The sequence below is a fragment of the Zootoca vivipara genome, chromosome 7 (genome assembly GCF_965207765.1).
Source record: "Zootoca vivipara chromosome 7, rZooViv2.hap1.1, whole genome shotgun sequence".
Classification (NCBI taxonomy): Eukaryota; Metazoa; Chordata; class Lepidosauria; order Squamata; family Lacertidae; genus Zootoca; species Zootoca vivipara.
Window position 1 is genome coordinate 8,276,415 of NC_142590.1, and position 19,721 is coordinate 8,296,135.

Consider the following 19,721-nt stretch of genomic DNA (forward strand, 5'->3'; position numbering starts at 1 on the left):
GGGGGGGGGTAGGCCAGTTGCCCTCCCTGCCCCCATGCATGCACCAGCCTACAACCCCCCTAGAAAATCTCCTCTATTATTATTATTTATTTATATATATATACCCCCCCCACGACAGGAACACAGAGCGGCTTACATATTAAAAACAGGAAAAGTTAAAAACACAGAGGAATAGAAACCCCGTCATTAAAAAAATAATATTGTTATTATTAGAATCAGAAAAATCTTTATTTGCATCAGCCACTAGCCATAGCAATAAAATAAAATGTACTGAAGATAGAGGTAAAAACTTTACTATAGAAAATACATTTTGGGGGTTTACATCAATAATCAAATATATTATTATTATTATTATTATTATTATTATTATTATATACCCCGCCTCCCCCCGCCCCCACGACAGGGACTCAAGGCGGCTTACAGACTAAAAACAAGAAAAGTGAATAACACAGAGGAATAGAAACCCCAACATTAAAAAAGCAACAACGAAGCATTAACTGAATTAAAACTCACTCACTCACAGAGAGACATAATAGGAACATATTCCAAAACTGACAGAGCTCGACCGCCTGAGAGCCCTTCGCCCCGCCCCCTCGTGACGCCTAGCGCGCCTGCGCAGTTCGGAGGCCACCGCCTGCGCCTGCGCCTTGCTGCCCTCAGCGTCCGCCTGTCGCTTCTCCATCCCTCGCTCTTTCCGTCTCCCTGGCAACGGCGCCCTCCCCGCCCCCTCTGGCCTCCCCCGATGTCCGCCGGCGACGGGCGCCCCTCGCAGCCCCCCTCGCGCTTCAGCACCGCGGCCGCCGCCATGCAGGGGGAGGACGCCCGGTACCTCAAGAGGTAGAGCGCCTCGGGGCCTGGTGTTTAGGGAGCGGCAGCGAAACGGCCCCACCTCCCCCCCCCCGGCCGAGCATCCTCCCCTTCTCTCCCCTCACCCCCCCTCCTCAGATGTCAACGAGTTGGGGGTGCGGGAGGGGCGCCGGTGAGGGGGTCGCGGAGAGATTTGGGGTCGGGTGCTGTGGGTCATGAGGTGGTGGGAGGTGGAGAAAAAGCCGGGGTGGAGGGGGGGAGAAGATGGCGGCGTGTTTGGGGAGAAGGTGAGGGTCCTTGGGGTGGGGTGGGGGGAGAGGGTGAGGGTGGGTTTGGGGAGAAGGTGAGGGCCCGTGGGGTGGGGTAGGGGAGAAGTTGGTGGTGGGTTTGGGGAGAAGGTGAGGGTGGCTTTGGGGAGAAGGTGAGGGTCAGTTGGGGTGGGGTGGGGGAGAAGTTGGTGGTGGGTTTGGGGAGAAGGTGAGGGTCCTTGAGGTGGGGGAGAGAACTTAGTGGGATGAAGGAAGCTCAGACCATTGGCTCATCTTGCTCCGAATCACCCCCCCCCCCCGGTGTTTGATGGAACACAACTCCCATCATCCTTAGCCAACTTCTTCTTTGGCGATCATGGTCTTCCATGAACACGGTTTTAACAGTGAGTCCGTAAGTGACTGTGGAGGCCAATTCTGGATTCATGCATCCTTCCACAGTGGGGACATAGGTTTCCAGACGGGAGTTGATCACGGTGAGCGTTTGCCAAGTGTGCCTTCCTCTTAGCACGTTTCTCCCTTTCATCCTGAGTTTGAGCGTCTTCAAAGTCCATGGCACCTTTGGTAAAGGCTCTTCTTCAGTTGGAGTGCTCGCAGGCCAGTGTTTCCCAGTTGTCGGTGTTTATACTACATTTTTTTTAGATTAGCCTTGAGAGCATCTTTAAACCTCTTTGGTTGACCACTGGCATTGCACTTTCCATTTTTAAGTTCAGAATAGAGTAGTTGCTTTGGAAGGTGATAATCAGGCATCCGAACAACATGAACAATCCAACAAAGTACATGTTGAAGAATCATTGCTTCGACATTGGTAATCTTTGCTTCTTCCGGTGCACCGGCATTAGTTCGCCTATCTTCCCAAGTGATGGGTAAAAATTTTCAGAGACACCGTTGATGGAATCTTACGAGGAGTTGCAGATGGTGTTTATAAGTGGTCCATGTTTAGCCAGCACAGCCAGTGGTCAGAGATGATGGGACTTGTAATTCAGGGACATCCAGGGTTTCAAGCAGGGATCTCTCCCAATCCTGTCTGGAGAGGCCAGCCCCAGCGTAAAAACTAGGTGCAAAAAACGGCTCTTTAAAACCAAAGGTTGCTGTCACCGAAACAGAGTGTCTGGTTGCTGTTTTGGGGGAAAGACAACTCTAAAGTCTTATTTTCCAAACGGTGGGCTGACCGCAATCGATTAACAGTTCAACGTCTGGCTGGTTCAGAGGACGACCTTGAGCTGGGTTAAGAATGCTGAGAACTTGAAGAAGAAAAGTCCCTTGATCCAATAACAGTTCACATATATATTGGTCTATTCTGAGCTCTCTCTTTTTAATGCTGACTGCTCCTGCTCAGGGCTCAAGCTGCACAGAAAAAGCAATTTGGTTCCAGAAATTTATTCTGATTGTGCAGATAAAAGATAATAATAATAATAATAATTTTATTATTTATACCCTGCCCATTTGGCTGGGTTTCCCCAGCCACTCTGGGCAGCTTCCTGCACATATATAAAAACAGATGTCTTCTAAAAGTTGATACCGTGTTTCTCCTAAAATAAGACACGTCTTATATTTATTTTTCCTCCAAAAAAACACACCATGGCTTATTTTCGGTGGATGTCTTATTTTTTCGAGCGGGAGCGGGGTGTGCAGTTTTGCTAAGCAACGGTAGAGATATCGCAAGGAGTTTGCTGCCTTAATTAGTTAGCTAGCGTATGCATAGTCAATAAGGCACTCAGGAGGCCAGGCATTTCTATTTTGAATCACAATGTGCAGAGTCGAAGAAAAAAAGGGCTATCAGAAAGAGCCAAGCACTTATAATTTCTTATAGTTTGGAATATGCAGAGTCAAAAATTAATCCTCAAGAAAAAAGACAGTCCGAAAGGCAATCCTCAGCTGATCGGGCGCCTCTTCTCCACCGCCGCAGCGCTCAGGGCGTTCGCCCCCAGTCGCCCACGCAGATCCCGGGCTTCACCTGCAGCCGCAGCTGCCTCTCACTAGGCTCTTCGCACTGCGCTGCGCTCCTCGAAGCGGCTCCCACCCCCGGCTTATTTTCGGGGGATGTCTTATATTTATTCTAGTAATTAAAAGCCTGACATGGCTTATTTTTGAGGACCGTCTTATTTTAGGAGAAACACGGTAGGACTTCTACAGGATTGGCTAGTAACTGATAAGACTTCTACAGGATGGGGTATTAGTGTGTGAAAAGAGTCCGGATCCAATGATCCCCAGGCAGACACCTCCAGATGGTGAGAGATTAAGTGCCATCCTGGCACCCAGACATCTTCACTTGATCGCAAGTGGTCGAAAGCTTAGTGTAAAATGTGCCTGGCACCTTGCTAATTTCGAACACTGGCCAGTGGGGGATTGGACCTAGGGGGACAATCTGCTCACAAGGCACATATTCTCTTCCACTAAGTGATAGGTGATAGTGCTTTTGGAAGCTTTTGCACTGCATCATGGCAAGAAGAAAGCAGACAGTACAAGGGCATCTTTCTAAGGCATGATACTTAGCAGAATAAACTTTAAATGTGAGGGCACTTTTCAGTGGCTGCTAACAAAGATCATTGTTAAACGGAGGATAACAGATATAGAAAGGCAGAAGGATTTGAGTAGAGTACCCCACTTACGCAGGAGTCAAAGAGATACTTACCCCGCCCTGCTGCATATTTTTGCCATTTGGAAATACCATCTCATAGAGGAGCTTTCATGTTAGCCCGATACCGCATAATGCCCTCAGCAGTTCTTCAAGGGAAGTACAAATGGACCCCAATGTGTGAGAGATGCTGCCCGTGTGGATCTGGGGAAGTGGAAACTATTGGCCACGTATTCCTGCGATGCAGCTTCTACGAGGAGGTGCAAGGCGAGCTCACCCCCCGATGCTGGCTGAGCTTCCTGGACACTCGGACAATTTCTATATAGAGTGACTCCTTTCAGATGCTAACTCCAATGTGACAACAAGGGCAGCCAAGTTCTGTGCTAGAGCCATAAAAATTTGGGCTGACCTAGTTAGTAGTGCTCATAAAATTACAGGACAGAACTAAAGATGCTCCTGTGCCACTATTAGATGTACTCTCCCAAATAGTGATACCTGCTTTTATCTAATAATTTTATAATGGTGAAAGTTTAGATATATTATTTATATGCGTACCCTCCCAAGTAGTGATATCTTCTGTTATCTAACAGTGTTTACAAAGGTTAAAGTTTATATTTATTGTATATATTTTAGATTGTCTTTTGGATTGTTTGATGTATAAATGTGTGTGCTAGTCGAGAACCATAACAACAAATTAACTAACTAACTAACTAACTAACTAAGTGGCTGCTAACATTCATGTCTCTGAATGTTAGTCCCTGGGGAACAAGCAACGGGAAGGCTGTGACCTTCATTCCCTGTTTGTGAGACTTCTTTCTGATCACTGTTGGGTTATGAGCAGTCTGGCAGTCCTTTTTATATTTTTATGATCTTGTGACTTGATAGTACACCTGGTAGATGGAAGGCCAAGTAGTGTGCTCAGCTTTATTTCTCATCCGTTACTGTGACAAATAATAGGTGCTGATTGCTACCTGAAGTGTCATCCATGTATACTCTGAGACAGCTGCTTGAAATAATCTCCTGTATCAGTGGTTCCCAAACAACCCCTCATGAAAATTGTTGAGGGTTTTGGTGGACCACAGTGCTTTTTTCTGCCTGTTGTAGTAACTGAAATGTGTTGGGCTAGATGACACACTGTGGAGCACGTCAATGAAGCTCATGGGTGATGCATGATGCAAATATGGCCTGGAACTGGTAGATACCATACTGCTTAGCTAGAAGCATCTGCATTTTGCTATCTCTCCATTTGCCAAAATGGGAATAGTAGTAACTGCCTCAGCTGACTATTCCGAGGATAAACAAAACAGTCTTGAGTACATTTTGCACTAATAGTTCTCTGTAGGTAGCAAACAATTCTACTCACCTGAAAAGGGTGGGGAGAATTGTATCTGCTTGTTTTGGTGATGGGAAGTGGTCATTGGCTCTGTCATTCTTTTTGTGCTAAGATCAGACAATGTTTTTCCTTACTGCTTTTTCATTAGAAATTGTTTTAATAGGAGTTAGTTGTATCCCACATTTCAGGAGCAAAAAATGAAAGTAAGGCTTTGTACTGAGAGATAAAGCCAAGAAGATCAAATATCTTGGCAAATATCTAGGCATTGTTTAAAACAACAATAAACTCAGCTAGAATATATATCACAGATACATAACTGTACCACCAGGGCCAAGAGGGTGTCTTTGTGGCTTCCTTCAGAAAACTGAAGTCTTACAAAATGAAGAGAACCAAAAGGAATATATACTTTGGCAAAAGAAATGCAAGCAAGACAATAAGGGATGCTAAAAAGAAAGAAAAAAGGATTTTAGGAGCATATTGCTTAAAACATAAAAGACCAACAACAAAACAGTCTTTAAATAAATACATTAGTAGCAGGAGACCGCTTAAGGAGGGCCGTAGGACCTTTGAATTTCAAGAGGGTCAAATATATGTTTTTCTTATTGTATCACGCAGCTAAATTGCTACACTTAATTTTTCTTACTTAACAGGAAGGTAAAGGGGGGAAATATTGATGTACATCCATCAGAAAAGGCACTTATTGTTCACTATGAAGTGGAAGCTACCATCCTTGGGGAGATGGGAGATCCCATGCTGGGAGAGCGAAAGGAGTGTCAAAAAATGTAAGTTCTTGTTAAAATACCTTTGATGTCCACCTTTTTCATTTTTAAAGTTTCAAAAAGTTTAAACCAGGAAATTTTCGATAACCTAAATCAGTTGAGACTTGATATAGTAAACCATATCAACTCTACATATTATATAAAAAATTGGGAGGAGCGTTATTGGTTTGGTTTCGCTTTTGTTCATTTTTATTATTTATTTTGTGTTCTCATTTTGTATATTAATGTTGTGAACCACCCTGTGATCTTCGCATGAAGGGCGGTAGACAAATTTAATAAGAATAATAATGAAATGTGTCAAAAATATTTTCAAAAACAGGAACAAAAACAAAAAGCATAATATTCTAACCCAAAATGGCAGGGGAGAGCTGGAAAGTCCTTATGGCTCACTAGGAGACCCTCCCCTGAGCCCAAAGAGGACACCAATGAGCCAAAAGTCCAGAAGAAAAGACTCTAAGGGCTCCAAAATGGCATGTGGGAGCTCTCGCTGCTGCTCTGCTACCCCACTCAACAGCTGGGGGGGAACTGTATGTAGTGCAGTGGGCTCCCCACAGAATGCAACCCCCACGTAAGTGGGGAGTCACCTGTACAGTGAGGGGGGGAGTATTTGATCCCCTGCTAAATTTTCCCGTTTGCTCTCTGACGAAGAAATGACCAGTCCATAATTTTAATGGTAGGTTTATTGTAGCTGTGATAGATAGAATAACAACAGGAAAAACCTCAGAAACCCACAAGACAAAAGTCAAGAGATTGATGTGCATTATAATGAGTGAAATAAGTATTTGACCCCTTTGCAAAAGATGACTTAGTACTTGGTGGCAAAACCCTTGTTGGCAATTACAGAGGTCAGATGTTTCTTGTTGTTCGCCACCAGGTTTGCACATATCTCAGGAGGTATTTCGTCCCACTCCTCTTTGCAGATCCTCTCCAAGACAGTAAGATTTCGAGTCTGATGTGTAGCTACTCGAACCTTCAGCTCCCTCCACAGATTTTAAATGGGATTAAGGTCTGGAGACTGGCTGGGCCACTCCAGGACCTTAATGTGCTTCTTCTTGAGCCACTCCGTTGTTGCCTTGGCCGTGTGTTTTGGGTCATTGTCATGCTGGAATACCCAACCTTGAACCATTTTCAATTCCCTGGCTGAGGGAAGGAGGTGCTCACCCAATATTTGATGATATGATTACAAAGAGCTCGATTTTGGTCTCATCTGACCACAACACTTTCACCTAGTTCTCCTCTGGGTCATTCAGATGTGCATTGGCAAACTGCAGACGGACCTGTACATGTGCTGTCTTGAGCAAGGGGACCTTGTGGGCTCTGCAAGATCTCAGTCCTTCATGGTGTAGTGTGTTACCAACTGTTTTCATGGTGACTATTGTCCCAGCTACCCTGAGATCATTGACAAGTTCCTCCCATGTAGTTCTGGGCTGCTTCATCACCGTTCTCCTGATCATTGCAACTACACGAGATGAGATCTTGCATGGAGCCCCAGACCGAGGGAGGTTGACAGTTATTTTGTGTTTCTTCCATTTGCAAATTATTGCACCAACTGTTGTCACCTTCTCACCAAGCTGCTTGTAGCCCAGTCCAGCCTTGTGCAAGTCTACAATCTTGTCCCTGACATCCTTGGACAGCTCTTTGGTCTTGGTCGTGGTGGCTACTTTGGAATCTGCTGGATTGATTGCTTCTGTCGACAGTTGTCTTTTGTAGAGGTGTCCCCAGCCACTCTGGGCGGCTTCCAACTGAATATTAAAAACAATACAGCATCAAACATTAAGAACTTCCCTAAACAGGGACCTCTCCCTTACAGCAGGTGATTCTAATCTCAGCTCATTACATACAGTGAAGATACCAGGTAGCCTGACATCTGGCTGGTTCATAGGGGATCAAATACTTATATCACTCATTATAATGCACATCAATGTCTGACTTTTGTCTTGTGGGTTTCTGGGGGTTTACCTGTGGTTATTCTGCCTCCCACAGCTACAATAAACCTACCATTAAAATTATGGACTGGTCATTTCTTCGTCAGAGGGCAAACGGGCAAATTTAGCAGGGGATCAAATACTTTCCCCCCTCGCTGTATATGAGATCTGCATCAGCTAAAAGTGAAAAATCTTGGATTATATTTTACAGCATCCGACTGAAGAGTCTCAATGCAAACACAGACATTTCTTCCCTGGCTCGGAAGGTGGTGGAGGAATGCAAGCTTATTCACCCCTCCAAACTAGCAGAGGTAGAACAGTTGCTGTATTACCTGCAGAACCGCAGAGACACCTCATCGGCAAAAGGTGGGCAAAACAAGATGAAATGCAGACTTTGAAACAGTCTGTGGTGTAGGTACCTCTCACTTTTATCTGTTTATTGATGGGAGAAGAGCAGTGGTGAAGGCAGCCTCTCTTTCCACCAGATAAACAACTTTCTGGGGAAAACATAACCAGCCAAGTATAAGAAAACTAAAATATGAATACATTTTTCATTAATCAAGCAATATCGCTGGCATTTTTGTTGTTTGAAAATTCTTTCCCAAATGTGCATTTATTGAGATAGAGAAAGATGTCGTATGATGCTTTCAACTCTGATCTGTGGTTTTTTTGGGGGGGAGGTGGTAGGGGTGGTGGAGAGGGAAGGTAGAAGGAAAGTCCCTAAGGTTGGGATCCTAAAAGATTGCATTAAATTGTAGCCCCCTGCAATGTCCTATTTACAGAGTATTTTACCCATGATTCCCAAGCTCAGCAATGGCCCCCACTAACAAAAATCCTGACTACACACATGCTGCCTTTCTAATGGCAAATACAGTGGTACCTCGGATTACGAACGCGATCCGTTCCGGGTCGCAGTTTGTAACCCGAAAAGTTCGTAACCCGAAAAAGGCCCGAACCGCCATTTTGCGCATGCGCAAAGCGCTAATTTTGATATTTTCGCGCTTTGCGCATGCGCAAAGCGTACACGCCGCTTCTGCGCACGCGTGCACGGCGAAAACACTTCTGGGTTTGCGCAGTTCGTAACCCGAGGTACGACTGTAATAACAATTGTAAAGTTATTTACTAGAAACTACTTCTCAAAATTAAATATAGTTTCTCATAATGTCAGAATCAACACCGTGACATAACATATTAAAATGTAGCTTATTCAGTTAAACACCAAGTCCAGTATGTACAAAATGCAATTCCTATTTTGTCAGCCCCGTAGTATGTTCATTTCTTAATCTTCTCTTGTATATTTCTGTCTGGCGGAAAGTACCATGGAATAGTCTTCTAAGTGTCTAACAATGATGATAAGGTTGGTAGACATAAGAAACTGGCACTGGTAGATGCTGGCACAGGCAGACAAGACAAGGATTCCTGGATATTCCCCCTGTTTCGCCCCATTCATTCATTTCAGTTGGTTTTGTGTAATATAGGCATTCTAGTGGTTTTGCCTTTCTAATGGCAGCTGCTCCTCTGGAATGTCATTCTTTAGGTTACAATGAGCTGCTGCTAGGAGGGATAGTGTCCCCTTAGGTGTGCCCAGAGAAGCAGGTTGTGTGCATTTTCTTTTGTGCGTAACCTAAGTGGTAATCTGTGATAATGGACTAGACTGATACCCTGACCTCAAAATACGTCTACCTAGAAATAAGTAAACTATGGATTTCAATGGAACTTCCCCGAGCATGCATAGGCCTTTGGCATGTATGGGTGCGACTGACTCAGCACTTTTCAGTTCTCCTGAGCTGAACATAAAGAGGCAGTTTAAAATAAAGCGAGAACATTAAAGAAGCCTTTATTGCTATGACTCTGTTTTCTTTCCATAGAAAAGAAGGAAAAATCCAATAAGCCAAAAGATCCACCACCTTTTGAAGGGATGGAGGTAGGCATTGTTAAAGTTAGAGGATTTTAAATACTGTGTAGTTAAACTTTTCTGTCATCTCATTGACTTGTTTGGAATGAATTCATCTATTCTATATGAATTAAAAAATTATTGCAAGATGCAGTAGTACATGATATGAATGTACTTCATAATCATTTTGTAAAATTTTAAAATGGTGATTTCCTTCCTTGAATGGGTTTTAAGCTGAGGTTGGGTGGCCATTTTTCATGGATGCTTTAGTTGAAATTCCTGCATTGCAGGGGGTTGGACTCCATGACCCTCAGGGTACCTTCCAATTCTACGATTCTAAGATTCTATAATGCTCTTGGTTGTTTTTTTAAAAAAATAATTCAAACAATGTTTGATATAATTTTATGCTGCTTAACTACTGTGTTTAATGATATGGAAACTGACACTTTACAAAATAAAATGACTAGTTTGGGTAGCACATTCATGTTCATAATGGCTATCTTCCCCACCCCTGAAGTTTTTATTCATACTTATCTCTCAATGTCTCATTTCAAACCTGTTTATACAAGATTTCATTCCTCACTAGCTACTCATACAAATTATCCTTTAAATGCAGTGGGGCTACTTATATGAAAAAGAAGGAATGAATTTAAGTACTTGCAATTTGTTTCCTGGCATGTCTGCAGTACAGTGGTACCTCTAGTTATGGACTCAATCCATTCTAGGGTGCCGTTTGCACCCCGAAAAGTCCGTAACTAGTGGCGCTTTTGCGCATGCGCGAAAGCGTGATAGAGCACTTCTGCGCATGTGCGCGGGGCGAAACCCGGAAGTAAACACTTCCGGGTTTGCCGTGTTCTTAACATGAAAAAACGCAACCTGAAGCGGCCGTAACCCGAGGTATGACTGTATTTTTCTTTTTCTCTGCTTGATATTTTCAGATTGATGAAGTAGCCAATATCAATGACATGGACGAATACATTGAACTACTTTATGAAGATATTCCTGATAAAGTGCGTGGTTCTGCACTCATTCTGCAGCTGGCCAGAAATCCTGATAATCTGGAAGAACTTCTGCTTAATGGTAATTTTAGGCTTATTTCTAACTTTCAGCTTGTGGTGGGAATTTTGCCTCAGTAAATGGAGCAGGCTTAGTAGTCAGATTTTCAAATAAGCTTTTCAGATTTTCAGTGCTAGCTGAAGGCCTTGGCATCATCCAAAGAAGGAAAACAAAAACAAGAATAGCAGTCACTACACATGCAATAAAACCATGATCAAATCCACCAAAATTTCTTATTACACAGAATAAAAAGTAATTCTCCACAAAAAAAGTGCAAATTAGTTCTCGGAGTCCCCTTTGCAATTGACCGCTAGCTCATCCAGTTCTTTCTTCCTAATCTTCCTAGCCAGTGCTTTTTTCTGGGGGGGGGGGATGACGCAGGGGTACACATACCCTTAAACATTTTGTGAATCTTAAGTTTGGCCTCATTGAGGGGCAGTATTTCAATATGAATAGGAATATGAGAATACCCCTAAACATTTTATAAGAAAAAAAGCACTGTTCCTAGATGCTAGGGCATAGACAGGCACCTTATAAGTCACAGAGTCATCAGTATCACTCAGCAGCCATTTCACCCTCTCCACCCTGGTTAGACTTAGTATGTTTGTTAGGTTTAGCTTAATTACTTATTTTTTTTAATAACAACAACAACAACATTTTATTTATACCCCGCCCTCACCAGCCGAGGCCGGGCTGAGGGCGGCTAACACCGGATATAAAACAGCTGAGACAGAGTGTTCCACCAACGTTGAGAAGGCCCTGGTTCTAGTTGAGGCTAATCTGATTTCGTTCGGGCCCAGGACCTCTAAGGTGTTACTGTTTATGGATCTTTTTTTTAGTAAACATTTTTATTAGATTTTCCTATTTAAATACCTAATCCATCTTCCAATTATACAAATTACAAAAATATCAATTAAACATTTTCCCAAATCTTCTGCCAAATTATACGAATTTATCGACTTCCCATGCTCCAGACTCAGAAGGCCTCTGGCCCTCTTTTTACGCTGCAATTCTTTCCTGTTGTCCAGATCTTATTCCATGATCTTGTTGTTTTCCCATTCCTGCTCTCTGTACCTAACGCAAACCCACTTGCCATTTTTGTGTGCCCAGATAGCATAGATTAAGTGATATTGTAAAGCAAGTTCTAGAGGGATACTAATCTGAAGTAACATGGCAGGATATATTTTGTGGCTAAGTGCATGTTTCAGATGGTCTTATGGGGCAAGAATGTTTGCTTCCTGATGCAATGTAATCCGCAGCTGAGACTGATCATGCTCTCTCCCTTCTTTAGAAACTGCACTGGGGGCTTTGGCCAGAGTTCTACGAGAGGACTGGAAACAAAGTGTAGAACTTGCTACTAATATCATTTATATTTTCTTCTGCTTCTCCAGGTATGTCACATAATTTAAAATGTATATGAATGTATTCTGAAAAATTAATATATATATTTTAAATGAGGAAGCTGAAGCATAGAGTAGAACCTCTCTTGTTGCAACATCACTGATCTGTTTGTGTGTGTGAGTGTTAGATTGGCAATAGAAGTTTTGTTTCAAAGCCAATCACACTGGTCTGATTTTTTTTTTTTGGTATTTTTCATAACATAGTTTTTCTCAGTTTCATGGACTTATCACACACTACAAGATTGGGGCTCTCTGCATGAACATCATTGATCATGAATTGAAGAGGCATGAGCTGTGGCAGGAAGAACTCACCAAGAAGAAGAAAGCTGATATCCTTTCTGTAATTTTATCTTAGCCCTCACATTAGCTTTGTTATCTGTAGTAGACAAGTGGGACATAATATTGTAGCATTTAGTGCTCCTGTTCAGAGTTCCAGCCAGTCAACCCCCTTCCCTTAAAAAAATCTAGCCATTACTGTGTGTTCCTTAAGCACGCTCAGTCTCCATTGGAGTATTTTGGGGTCCCCTCTTAGGGTTCCTCTCCTAAAGTTCTGCAGGCCATCAGACTGCTTGTACTCATGACTACTGAAGAGTTTCTGTTCTTTTTTTTCCTTCCTGATGTATTAAGAATATTCTTAACTCCCAATAGTCACTTGATGAAGATCCTGATAATCAGACCCTGAAAAAAGAATATGAAAAAACCTTTAAAAAGTACCAGGGGCTTGTTGTCAAGCAAGAGCAGCTACTTCGAGGTACAAATTCCTATTGTAGTAGTTACTTTCTCAGTTCTTTAGGGAAATGGTTGACAAGGACTCCAAGGTTCTTCATGTCCTTTTAACACTGAAGCTATTTGGGCTACTCAGAGCTGCTATTTCAGTGAAGCTTATTTTGGTTTTGCAGCTATTAATAGCAGGTGGGCACCTTTGCTGAACTGGTGTTTTTTTTTTTTTACACCTGTTAAAAACATTTTTATTTCAGCAAGCTTACCCAGACTTGTTACTTTGTTATTGGAGTGTCATTGGTTGTTCCCAGAGTTAGTGAGGCCCATGTGCTAACAACAAAAAACCAGAGCTGTGTCCTTGACCCAGTACTGCAGGCATCCCCAACCTGTGGCCCTCCAGATGTTTGGCCTACAACTCCCATGATCCTTAGCTAGCAGGACCGGTAGTCAGGGATGATGGGAATTGTAGTCCAAATCATCTGGGGGGCCGAAGGTTGGGGATGCCTGCAGTAGAGGTTCCGCAGGCGCTTTTTGTTGAAAATGTAAATGCCTGCTGAAAACTTTTCTATTCCACAGGCCTATGCAGGCAATTAAGGACACATTTTTCTGCAATAGCTAGTTGATTTTTTAAAAAATAAATAAATGTATTATTATAAACCGCTTTGTTTTGTAAAAAAGGAAATACCAGTATGTAAATATTTGTTATAAATAAATTACATTTATTTATTTTAAAAGTTTGATTATTTTATTGATTTTTAAAATAAATTTTTTAGACTCTCTTATGTAAAGTGCTTAATATACTTTTTCATTAAACAGTCTATGAATTTTGTTAAACAGCCAATCATTTCTATTTACAAATTCATCTGTTGAGAAAAGCCCCCTGCTTTCAGGTTACATGAGGCCTGCATAGAGCTAAGGTCCTAGCATACTACCAACATTAACTAGGTATCAGCTAGTGACCATCAGAAAATGAGAAATTTCTAGCATTTGTTTAAGAATTTGTGTACAGTACTGTAAGTGAAAAGGAAAGGCACTGAATTGATAGAATATATTGAATAGATAAAATTTTCTATGGAAATTTGATACTAGATCATGGATATTAATAGTACAGAAAAATGTGGACCCCAATATCCTCCTAAATATTGTTGGCACAGTCAAACCACTGTGTTAGCAATACCGAAGTGACCTTCCCTGGGCACTATGCCAAAAATGTTATTTGGAAGCATGTATACAATTTGGAAGCATGTATAATCTTTTGTGGCACTTGGTGGAAGTATAGATAAGGCTATACATCAATAGTTTATGAAATCTCTTAACGCTTTGTTCATTCATATAATTCAACTGGAGAATTGAATTTGCCTTTCCTTATGAGTTATAGATTCCATTGATTTCAGTGGGATGTGTAACACATAATACTGCCTGAGTATAGCTTATTATTATTTATGCTTATGGTAGAATGAACTTAAACCTTCTCCTATAATTTATTTGAAATGTTTCCCTTTTACTGTAGGTAGCAGGTTTAGAAAGAGAGCCCCTTTAAGACTAACAGCTAGTTTAGTCACTAGCCATCAAATTCCAGCTCAACTGAAAGGTGTTTCTCTGCCTCTGGAACCTCCAGGGAAACAGTTCTGAGCAACCACTCATGAAATGTGCTAGTCCACCTTTGCTGCTTAAATATGGTCCACTGATGATTCTGTAAAGAGATAGGTGTTGCCCCGGGGAGGGGGGAGGTCAACAACTTTGTCCGTATTTTCATTTTTGGTAATATGGCAACCCGAGGTAGGATGTCTAATATTGTTATGATGATTGGTGTAAATATTTGAGTTTATTTTTAAAAGGCCAAGGCACATTTTTCCAGTAAACTAAAACACTTGAAATATATGCAGTAGCTTACTTCCACCTTTTTGTTGTTGATATCATTTAAGTGGCTCTCATTTCACTGCCATACACAGGAGATGTTTGCAGTGTCCAAAATCCTTGGAAATATTTCACATTCTTAGAAATGATTGAACGCTACATTTTTTGTTTCTCAGTATTGTGATTTCTCCTCTCTCTCTCTCCCGCCCCCAATGTGCCAGTTGCCCTTTACCTGCTGTTGAATCTTGCGGAGGATACTCGTACTGAGCTGAAGATGAGAAACAAAAACATTGTCCACATGTTGGTGAAAGCTCTGGACCGGGATAACTTTGAGCTGCTGATACTGGTTGTGTCATTTCTGAAGAAACTCAGCATCTTCATGGAAAACAAAAATGATATGGTAAATCTTCTAGCATTTTGCTGAAACCATGTCTATGGAAAGCTAATCAACAAAAGGCAGTATCATTGCTTTCCTGTTCTCCATTTGTAACTAAGTCTACATTTGCAGTTTGCTTGAATTGGGATGGCATTAAATCAATTACGTGGTTCACAATGCCTAAGTACCTGGGAACTTGCACCTTCATGTACCTCACACAGGGAAATATAAAAGCTCACTGGAATGTGCATGTCTTTCATGTGGAGGAGCCCCTCACAACTCCAGGGCTTGGAAAGGTCTCTGTCTGATATGTTGAAATGCTATGACCAATCACAGTAGATTTCTCTGCGATCAACGGACAAATGGCTGACTTGGTGTATGCAGGCTTGCCTTTTATCTGAATATATTAGGTTATTCAAGACCAGCAATAGGAAGCCTATAGCCCTTCAGATGTTGTTTGACTGCAACTCCGATCATTTATTTCAGCAGTTAAATAAAGGCAACTCTCCTCTTTTATGGGGGTTACGTTCCAGTGCCTCACACACCTAATGGGGAGCACCCTCTAGACACCCTTTCAACGCCCTCCCTCCCGCACTCTTTCCACCTAGATAAAAAATACCGCACCCAAAATATCCACAACTGGAATTGAAGGAGACATTGTGTTTAAACTCTCTGTTTTTTGCATCATTCTGAACTTTATAATATTACTATGTTTAAAATTCTGCAACAGGTGCCTTGAATTCAGTTACTAAATTCTTGCATGTACGAAGAGATTCTGATTGTTTTCTTTCCGTTTTGCTTCTTCGATTAAAGAAATAGGCATGCTTTTGCATAAAACTAGACACAGTCTTGACATGTATCAGAGAAATGTTGCTGAGGAGAGAAATCTTGTTTACTACCAGTCATGATCAAATGTCTCTCTTTGCCCTGTCCTCTGTGCAGAAAACATGATATCAGGATATGATACTGCTCATAAGTCTTTGGAATATAGCTTTTAAAATGAATTAATTAAATCGTTGTGGCATTTAAAATGATATGCAGTTGAACATGACCTTCATACATCTGTTAAAGGGTAACATTTTGCTGCCTAGAATACACGCAGTGTCTTGGTAGTTATAGTTTCATATGGTTAATTGTTTCATCTCACTCCTCCACCCCAGTTTTTACTAATTCTTGAATTGCATTACTAAAGTTCTAAGCCTGTAGTATCACTTGAACAGGTTCTCTTTCCAGATTCTAAGCAATGCTGAGCTTTGACTTAAGTATTGTTTATGTTTTGGTAACCTTCAGTCAGAAGCTATTCATGAGGAAACTTCAGCAGACCTCTTTTTAGAAAAATAAAAATCACTGTATTTGAGGAGAAAATGCTTTGGAAGCCTTAAGCTTTTGACTGTTGTTCCATTGTATGAAATCTTTGCAAGAAGGCTTTCAGAATTCTTACTTTCCTATGCTTCTAACACAGGTTGAAATGGATATTGTTGACAAACTGGTTAAAATGGTACCATGTGAACATGAAGATTTGCTGAACATTACTCTTCGACTTTTATTGAACCTTTCATTTGACACAAGCTTGAGAAATAAAATGGTACAAGTTGGGCTTCTTCCAAAACTCACTGCATTGTTGGGTAGGTTTCAGTCTTTTTTTCACTACTCACTTTAACCCTAGAGCTACTGAAAGCATTTTGTTAGTGAAATATTTTCTGGAAAAATATGTATTTTTGCTACTGATCTCCTAATTATTACCAATTCTCTAACATCCCCCCCCTTAAATGAAGCTGTTTCAGAATATAGCAAGCATAGTTCAGGGTATAATTTGAGTTGAAGATCTCAAGGTAGGGGGGAAATGAAAATAAGATGTAGGGAATGGGAAGAAATTTGGTTTTGTTTGCCTTTTAATGAGAAGCAATCTAAGATGCACTTCTTGAACACAGCTAGCCTCTAAAATTTGCACTTCTCTGATATTTATATAATGTTTTCCAACCAAACAATCTGTACAAAAACATTTATTATTGTTATTAAAAATTGTATACTGCCCTTCATCCAAAGATCACAGAGAAGTTCACAGCATAAAAAAATGAGAACACAAAATAGTGTGTATAAAATGCATACATTCATGAAAATGACAAACAAAAATGCATTAGGTTGGAGGAAATTGCTTGCAAAAATGTGTACAGTGGTACCTCGGTTTATGAACACAATTGGTTCCGGAAGTCTGTTCATAAACTGAAGCGTTCATAAACTGAAGCGAACTTCTCCATTGAAAGTAATGGAAAGTGGATTAATCCGTTCCAGACGGGTCCGCGGAGTACTCAACCTGAAGCGTACTTAACCCGAAGCATGGGTGTAATTGGTTCCGGAAGTCTGTTCATAAACTGAAGCGAACTTTCCCATTGAAAGTAATGGAAAGTGAATTAATCCGTTCCAGATGGGTCCGCGGCGTTCGTAAACCGAAAATTCGTAAACCGAGGTGTTCATAAACCGAGGTTCCACTGTATATTGGTCAAACATGCATTCAAAAATCTATTTATTAAGAGAAATTCATATTTCAATTTAGACAAGTATCTCTCTAGACTGTAGTTCATTCATATATCTCTGTAATAAGCCAGCTTGAATTAGGTCAACATTTGGAAATAATTTCTTCTATGTAATGAAGTTGAACAGCACTTCTAGATGTAGTATTAGACATGATATGGCAAGTTCTTAAAGAAATGGGAGTGCCTGATCACCTCATCTGTCTCCTGAGAAATCTCTATGTGGGACAAGAAGCTACAGTTAGAACTGGATATGGAACAACTGATTGGTTCAAAATTGGGAAAGGAGTACGACAAGGTTGTATATTGTCTCCCTGCTTATTTAACTTATATGCAGAATTCATCATGCGAAAGGCTGGACTAGATGAATCCCAAGCCGGAATTAAGATTGCCGGAAGAAATATCAACAACCTCAGATATGCAGATGACACAACCTTGATGGCAGAAAGCGAGGAGGAATTAAAGAACCTTTTAATGAGGGTGAAAGAGGAGAGCGCAAAATATGGTCTGAAGCTCAACATCAAAAAAACCAAGATCATGGCCACTGGTCCCATCACCTCCTGGCAAATAGAAGGGGAAGAAATAGAGGCAGTGAGAGATTTTACTTTCTTGGGCTCCTTGATCACTGCAGATGGTGACAGCAGTCACGAAATTAAAAGACGCCTGCTTCTTGGGAGAAAAGCAATGACAAACCTAGACAGCATCTTAAAAAGCAGAGACATCACCTTGCCAACAAAGGTCCGTATAGTTAAAGCTATGGTTTTCCCAGTAGTGATGTATGGAAGTGAGAGCTGGACCATAAAGAAGGCTGACCACCGAAGAATTGATGCTTTTGAATTATGGTGCTGGAGGAGACACTTGAGAGTCCCATGGACTGCAAGAAGATCAAACCTATCCATTCTTAAGGAAATCAGCCCTGAGTGCTCCCTGGAAGGACAGATCGTGAAGCTGAGGCTCCAATACTTTGGCCACCTCATGAGAAGAGAAGAATCCTTGGAAAAGACCCTGATGTTGGGACAGATTGAGGGCACTAGGAGAAGGGGACGACAGAGGACAAGATGGTTGGACAGTGTTCTCGAACATGGGGTCACGAAGAGTCGGACACGACTAAACGACTAAACAACAACAACAACATCTGCAAAATTAGTTTCTGGATATTCTCAATCAGTGTTCGAAACTCACATTGTTCTAGGTGCATTTTGTGACAGGGAATTTCATTAGCACAAGCAGTTTCTGAGCTCTGGGTGCAGTACTGCGCCTAAGATTTCAGATTAAAACTGCAGAGTGGAAGGAAAGGAGGACCTTTTTCTGCCTCCCCACTTCCAGCTACTCTCTGAAGACTGGAAAAGAGACCCTCTTAAAAGGGCAGGGGAAGGACTAGACTATGTGAAAAATGAACATAATATTTTAGCTGCAGGTCATTCATTTTCAGCTTTGTATTCTTATTATTAAAAAAGCATGCCTAGACATTCCATTGTTGCCTTATAACCTCGGTTTAAGGTGCCATTTAGCTCCTAGCTTTCATATCTCAGTTTCTAACACTGTTCTCAATATTTATTTGTGTGGCAGTTCTTTAGTACAGGAATATAACAAGACTGCATATTTATTTCTCTGTCCAGATCATCACTTTACATAGTCATCCAGCTAAAAGATGTATTTTGGAGGGACATCCAATCTGATGAAGTTCAAACAGGTCACTGTTTGTAGTAATATTGAATTACCTATTGGCAAGGGCATAACATTTATAATTCTGAACCCTCACTTACATTCTGCTTTTTATATGATCATCATAACAGTTGCTTTAAGTGGCTGAAAGTCCTTTGGTATATTGACAAAGGCAGCACATATCACAAGGTCTCGAAAGACTTCTGCTGATATGCCCACACAGATATTTAGCACCTCATGAACCTGTTTGTCTCCAGAAAGAACCCAGCTTGCTTTCCGCCAGCCAGTTCTGTCAAAAACTTCTACCACGCATATCAGTTAGTTAGCTGTACTTTTCTTTTGTTGGCTGCAAGTTTTGTGCAGACTGTTGTGAAGCTGGGCAAGGCAAATCCTACAGAGATGGCTTTTTATTCCCCTAACAGCTGAAAACCCAAGCCTTGGGAGCCTGTTTCCATCTAGCCTTGTCCAGAGAGGTGTGAGCAACAAAATATTTCCTCATAATTCTCTTGTAATCCTGGCATGACCCTGTTTTGT

General features: G+C 41.5%; 1 protein-coding gene across 1 annotated transcript in view; it reads left to right on the plus strand.

Annotated features, from left to right (window-relative positions):
* Positions 1–615: 615 nt before the first annotated feature.
* The window catches only part of KIFAP3 (kinesin associated protein 3), a 70,818-nt gene continuing 51,712 nt past the window's right edge, over positions 616–19,721 (plus strand). Inside the window, exons 1-10 of the mRNA XM_035124014.3 lie at positions 616–837; positions 5,635–5,766; positions 7,900–8,054; positions 9,557–9,612; positions 10,521–10,662; positions 11,930–12,029; positions 12,243–12,367; positions 12,691–12,789; positions 14,837–15,015; positions 16,454–16,616. Coding sequence (XP_034979905.2) covers positions 743–837; positions 5,635–5,766; positions 7,900–8,054; positions 9,557–9,612; positions 10,521–10,662; positions 11,930–12,029; positions 12,243–12,367; positions 12,691–12,789; positions 14,837–15,015; positions 16,454–16,616 — 1,246 coding nt within the window. The 5' untranslated portion in view covers positions 616–742. The remainder of the gene's footprint in view (positions 838–5,634; positions 5,767–7,899; positions 8,055–9,556; positions 9,613–10,520; positions 10,663–11,929; positions 12,030–12,242; positions 12,368–12,690; positions 12,790–14,836; positions 15,016–16,453; positions 16,617–19,721) is intronic.